This window comes from Lolium perenne, chromosome 7, assembly GCF_019359855.2.
Source record: "Lolium perenne isolate Kyuss_39 chromosome 7, Kyuss_2.0, whole genome shotgun sequence".
Taxonomy (NCBI): domain Eukaryota; kingdom Viridiplantae; phylum Streptophyta; class Magnoliopsida; order Poales; family Poaceae; genus Lolium; species Lolium perenne.
The window spans coordinates 41,668,636-41,673,605 of NC_067250.2; the positions used below are offsets into that span (position 1 = coordinate 41,668,636).

The following is a 4,970-nucleotide window of genomic DNA, read 5'->3' on the forward strand; positions in this document are numbered from 1 at the left end:
ACTCAATGTCGGCAACAGCTGAGTACGGGGCACACTCATCACACTGTGCTCTTGACCGGGGAACGATGCCAAGTTGGTGAAGATCATCATTTGGGATGGGTGTAGTATCTTTGCGATTGCAGTTTAAATCTATCTGATTTTTATCCGTTTGCTTAAGGAATCGGCAGACCCTGTAGAAACAGCCGTCAATTCAGAGAACAAGTACAGTACACCAGACTGCTCATGTAAGAACGCAAAAAAAAAAGATATACATCATTCAAGAAGCTGAATTCAACTATTGGAGGTTTAGTTTTCCAAACAAGATACATCGATAATAAAACAGTAGTATGTTCAGGATATTTGAGTGCAAAAGGGAAAGTCGATGATCTTAACAGTCTGCATGCCCTTAGCCTTCAGAATACTAGCAAATTCCCAACACTATTCCAGAACAGGCTAGAATCAGGAAAGATATATATCACCATCTCACAAAAAAAAATATATATCACACAGGAAATCATTAGACGGAAAAAACTGAAGATTACTTATGAACTGAAACTGAAACCCTTTCTATTCATATATGAATAAGTGGCTGCTCTTAGACAAGTTCACATCACATCAGTCAGAACTAGTTATACAATTCACTTAGAAGATAGTCGGTATGCAATTCATAACAAAAGTACCATGTGGGTACAACTACCTGTTCAATTGCTTTTTCCAATGTGGGTACAGAAAGAATGCTATCTACCTGTATCTACACTTGATGAATGCTCGCATTTGTCTGTATCTAAACTCTAACCTGAAACCTGTATTTGCCATTTACCAACTATCCATTTGCCGTTTGTTTCGCAACAGAGTAACTAACATTACTGCTCTTGGCAACCAGCTAAGTAAGCACAAGCCAATCCGGTGGAACACCGAAGAATATCTCGGCCACCCCCGTCACCAAAGAATGCATGGCGAGTTGACGAGCAGCTCCATTGCTTTCTTCGGTAATGGCTTCCACTGTGCAATGTGAGGGATCCAGCAATTTCATCAACTCTTCCATCTGTGGGCATGGAGCATGAGCACTGGCTAGAGGGTCGAGCAGTTGGAATAGATGGGACTCCAGCACAATAGAAGTTGGTTGATAGGCCCGAGCGATTTTGATCCCTTCACAGCAAGCAGCTGCTAAAAGAACTGGTCCCGTGACCTGCATCGGGAAACATGATGCGCAGATGAATTGCCAGGCTCCCTTCTTAATCAACAACCCTGCAGCACCTGTAGTGCCATCTTCCGCAATCAAACTAGCGACATGGACCCGCACTTTTTGCTCGAATACTTCTGATGCAGGTCCTTTTCCTTTGATATCTAATGTGGGCAGCACTGCAATATGACACAAAGGTTCAAACGTGTCTAGCTTGCAAGCTGGAAATGACAGGCGTTCACAAAAGCTAACCTTCTCCATCCTGCATCAGCCTCTGTGGGGTGAGTTGTGCTGATCTAGGTTGGCGCAGAGATGGTACTCCCATTGCAGGTGTGCCATGGTTATTCCGCATCAGCGGTGGAGCCATTAGCTCGGATCCTGGTTGGCCCATAGATAGTTTTGAGAATGCCAGTTCTGCAGAAATATCAGAGAAAGACCAAAAAAGTATAATATTAGACAAAGCATACCTTATAACACAAATATTTCTGCAACGCATATGGTTTGATGATGCATATTAACTAGAAAGTGAAATACTGTTCTCTGTGCATAGCTCAAAATATATGAACATATAATCATGCATGCTAAAACAAAATTTTGAATAATGTATAGGCATAACTAGGTATGTACTTATATTTTGAAACAATAGAATTCATTGCATTATAAGGAGACATACCCTGTCAATTAAGTAAACAGACAGTATTATAAGAAGTTGATCTAGGTAATACCAAACATTCCTGAATACATTGTGAGAGTTGAAACTATAAATACAGTTGCATTATTTCCAGTATATGTTATGTGAACAAAACAAGTATCCAACACACATTCCCTTGTTATAATCAAGACAGAAAATATACGTCTTGTCGTTCAAAGCAAGAAAGTTATTGGTACTAATTTAAGTTAAAAGGCAAAGCCTACAAGTCATGAGAATTTTTTTGGTCATGAATTTGCAAGTCAAGAAACATGTTAGGTAATATACGTGTGGTAAGCGAACAGACAATGTTACTAACCAAGAGAAGAATCAGTCCCCCATGGAGCAAAATCTGAAGCATGCCTTCCCAAGTTAAAGGCAGGTGTACTATCAGGCGTTCGAGCATGTATGATAGGAAAATTGATCACTACACAGTACAAACATGAGGCATGATGATTAGTGTAAAGACATACTTATGTCACTGTATTTTGAGTAAGCAAACAGGAAGCATTTACTAACCAGCATTATAATTTTTCTGTTGTGGAGGAAGCATTGCAGTAGGAGTACTGGAGGTAGAAGCATCTATCTGATTGAGGATTGCAGCATGTCTGAGTACTGCATACATATGATATGATGATCAGTGGAAAGAAATTCAGACAGAAGCAAAAAAAAAAAAAGCTTAGCTATACTACTACTGCCATGTTAGTTACACCTGGACCTTAGATGATGTTGTTCAGAAACGGCATAGAGCATGAATATGAAATAACATCTTACATAAGTTATGTGTGTGATATAATCCATAAAAATGACATTTCAATCAAATCACATGACACTTCATCATCTGTACTTCTATCTATGTGTGATGAAGTAGGAGATCATAATGTTGAATATACAATGAGGAGTAATGAGCATTAACCTTGTCAACAAGGATATCAACTGTAGGCATCTTTATCGGGAAAAAAAAAATCTACCTTAGGTGTACCTTGACTGCAAAATATTTGGTAAACTAAGCAAACTATGCTAAGCTGCTAAGTTTTGTTTCTATTAGGAGATGTTCTTTTACTTTTCAGAAATCCTCTTTGGTAATACTTGACAGGAGTTTCCAGAAATAATGAACTGGAAAGATAATGTAACAACATATTGTATGCATCAGGCATGCCTAATATTGCACATGAGAACAGTCTTGATCAGATAGTCATACATTCACAACACTTACATTATAGCAGTATAAAGATAATCTTGAAAAAAACCCGGCAATAAGCAAAGGCCAAAAAACTACATCTAGGAGTCAAAACATTTAAAAAAGAGCCCAACAACATTAAAAGAGGATCTTTTAGAGGCTAAACCTGGATCTGAAGGATATTTGAACAGATAACCAACCATCTGAGGCGCACAAAGTCTGCAAACAATAAAAAGTTAAGGTAACTTAGGTGAGGAGGTGAGCTAACATGACATGTCCAGCTATAGTTGAAATAGCATGCATAGCACAGAAGAAGGAAATAAGCAAACTGTACTTTTGTAAAATAGAAGTAGTGAATGTGTCGGGGATTGACTTCTTCCCTCCTGCTTCCTACAGCTTAGGTTTTAACTACTGTATAGATCTCTACCGAATGGCAGAACAGAAACACATATTATCAAGCCTTTGTCTCGACGATTCTTCTTATCAAGTTGACTGAAGCAAATCTTTTAGGCCAAGAACAGCATTGGACAAACACAAACACATATTCATTCCAGTAGCAAGGGATCTTCTTGGCACTAGAAAACTCAAAAACCAAAGCATCTGTTGCAACAGTAGACAATTGACCGAGTGCTTAAGCACGTAATAACTCATTCCGATATAGCAACAATTCTGTGCACCATGGCCACACTAAATGAAATCGTTCATTCCACCAGCAAGAAATCTGCACAGGAGACCAGAAGGAATTAACCGGGTGTTTGAGCCTGTAACCATACAAGCCAAATTGCTTTAACATGTGTCAGACAGACTGTAAGCCCATTTCTGTAAGCGCAGATCGTCGAACAGATTGCGGGTGTCTGGGAGAAATTTCAATACGAACCTGCTCATTAGCGCGTGAGCCCACGCGTATTTCGCCCAGTACAGAGCCCACGAGTCCTCGTCGGGCCACGGCGGCGAGCTTCTGGAGGAGGGGGAGGAGGAAAAAGAACATTGCAAGAATCAGAGCAAGAACAGGACCAAATTAGCGAGTATGGTGAAAGAATCATCGCAAGAATGAGAACAATAACGCAACCAATTATGTTCTAGAAAAGAAGCGGTAGAATCAGAGCAGTGATGCAGCCAACTGGGCCCAAGAGGAAGCGAAAGAACCAGTGCCTAAATCAGAGCAAGAACCGCTAAATCACAAAAAGGCCGGGGCGAGCAAGAATCATAGCCTGGGAAAGGGGGAGAACCACCGCAAGAATCATAGCAAGAACTGGACGAATTAGCCTCCTCGAGAAAGCAATAGAAAAACCATTGCAAGAATCGGCACAAGGACGAGTAGAATCGCCGCGAGAACTGAACCGATTAAGCGCGAGATCAGAGAAACCGCAAGAGAAGAAGAGGGGAGAAAGAACCGCCGCAAGAACTAATCATAGCAAGAACTGGACCAGTTAGCCCTTGGGGAAAGCAATAGAAGAACAACAGCAATGGCGATAAGAATCGCCGCAAGAACCGAGCGGATTAAGCGAGGTTTCACCAAGGGCCTCACCCAGGCAGCGGCGCCAGGAGAGCCGTCCCTGCGAAGCTGGCCAGGCGGCATTGCAGGTCCGCGCGTGCCCCGGGGACGGAGTCCAGGTACTCGAAGAGGTCCCCCGGACGGCGGCCGATGACGAGCGCAAAGACGCGCTCCGGGTCGAGGTAGCGGCCGGAGGGGGGGCCGTAGCCGTAGCCGGAGGAGCCCATCTGCACAAGCGCGCGCGAAGAGCTGAAGGGAGAACCGGAAGTAAGCAAGAAGAAAATGGAGCAGCGGCAACGGGGAAGCGCAATGGTAAGAGGCGGGCGATGCCGGGGATCTCTCACCTCGAGGGCGGCGGCCGGCGGCGCGAAGTCCGGAGAGAGGAGGCTGGGGTTGGGCGAGAGCGAGGCGCGACGCGGCGCCTCTTTTTCCCTTGTTGTTTGGA

The 4,970-nt window shown here is 43.0% G+C and overlaps 1 protein-coding gene across 1 annotated transcript; it reads right to left on the reverse strand.

The window, feature by feature from the left end:
* Positions 1 to 521: 521 nt before the first annotated feature.
* LOC127317723 (uncharacterized) lies at positions 522 to 4,970 on the reverse strand. The gene is made up of 8 exons (XM_051348318.2): positions 4,870 to 4,970; positions 4,559 to 4,752; positions 3,908 to 3,988; positions 3,197 to 3,249; positions 2,370 to 2,465; positions 2,170 to 2,277; positions 1,415 to 1,576; positions 522 to 1,341 (listed from the first exon to the last, which is right to left on the reverse strand). Exons 2-8 carry the CDS (start codon positions 4,750 to 4,752, stop codon positions 863 to 865), a joined length of 1,173 nt encoding a protein of 390 aa, XP_051204278.1. The 5' UTR covers positions 4,870 to 4,970; the 3' UTR covers positions 522 to 862.

What these genes read in the sequence shown, in the direction of transcription:
- LOC127317723 (XM_051348318.2), bottom strand. Translation starts at nt 4,752, where the DNA reads ATGGGCTCCTCCGGCTACGGCTACGGCCCCCCCTCCGGCCGCTACCTC. An exon ending in GCTCACGCGCTAATGAGCAG is followed by an intron (nt 3,250 to 3,907) that starts GTTCGTATTGAA and finishes TATTGTTTGCAG; the next exon opens with ACTTTGTGCGCCTCAGATGG. An exon ending in GCTGATGCAGGATGGAGAAG is followed by an intron (nt 1,342 to 1,414) that starts GTTAGCTTTTGT and finishes GTCATATTGCAG; the next exon opens with TGCTGCCCACATTAGATATC.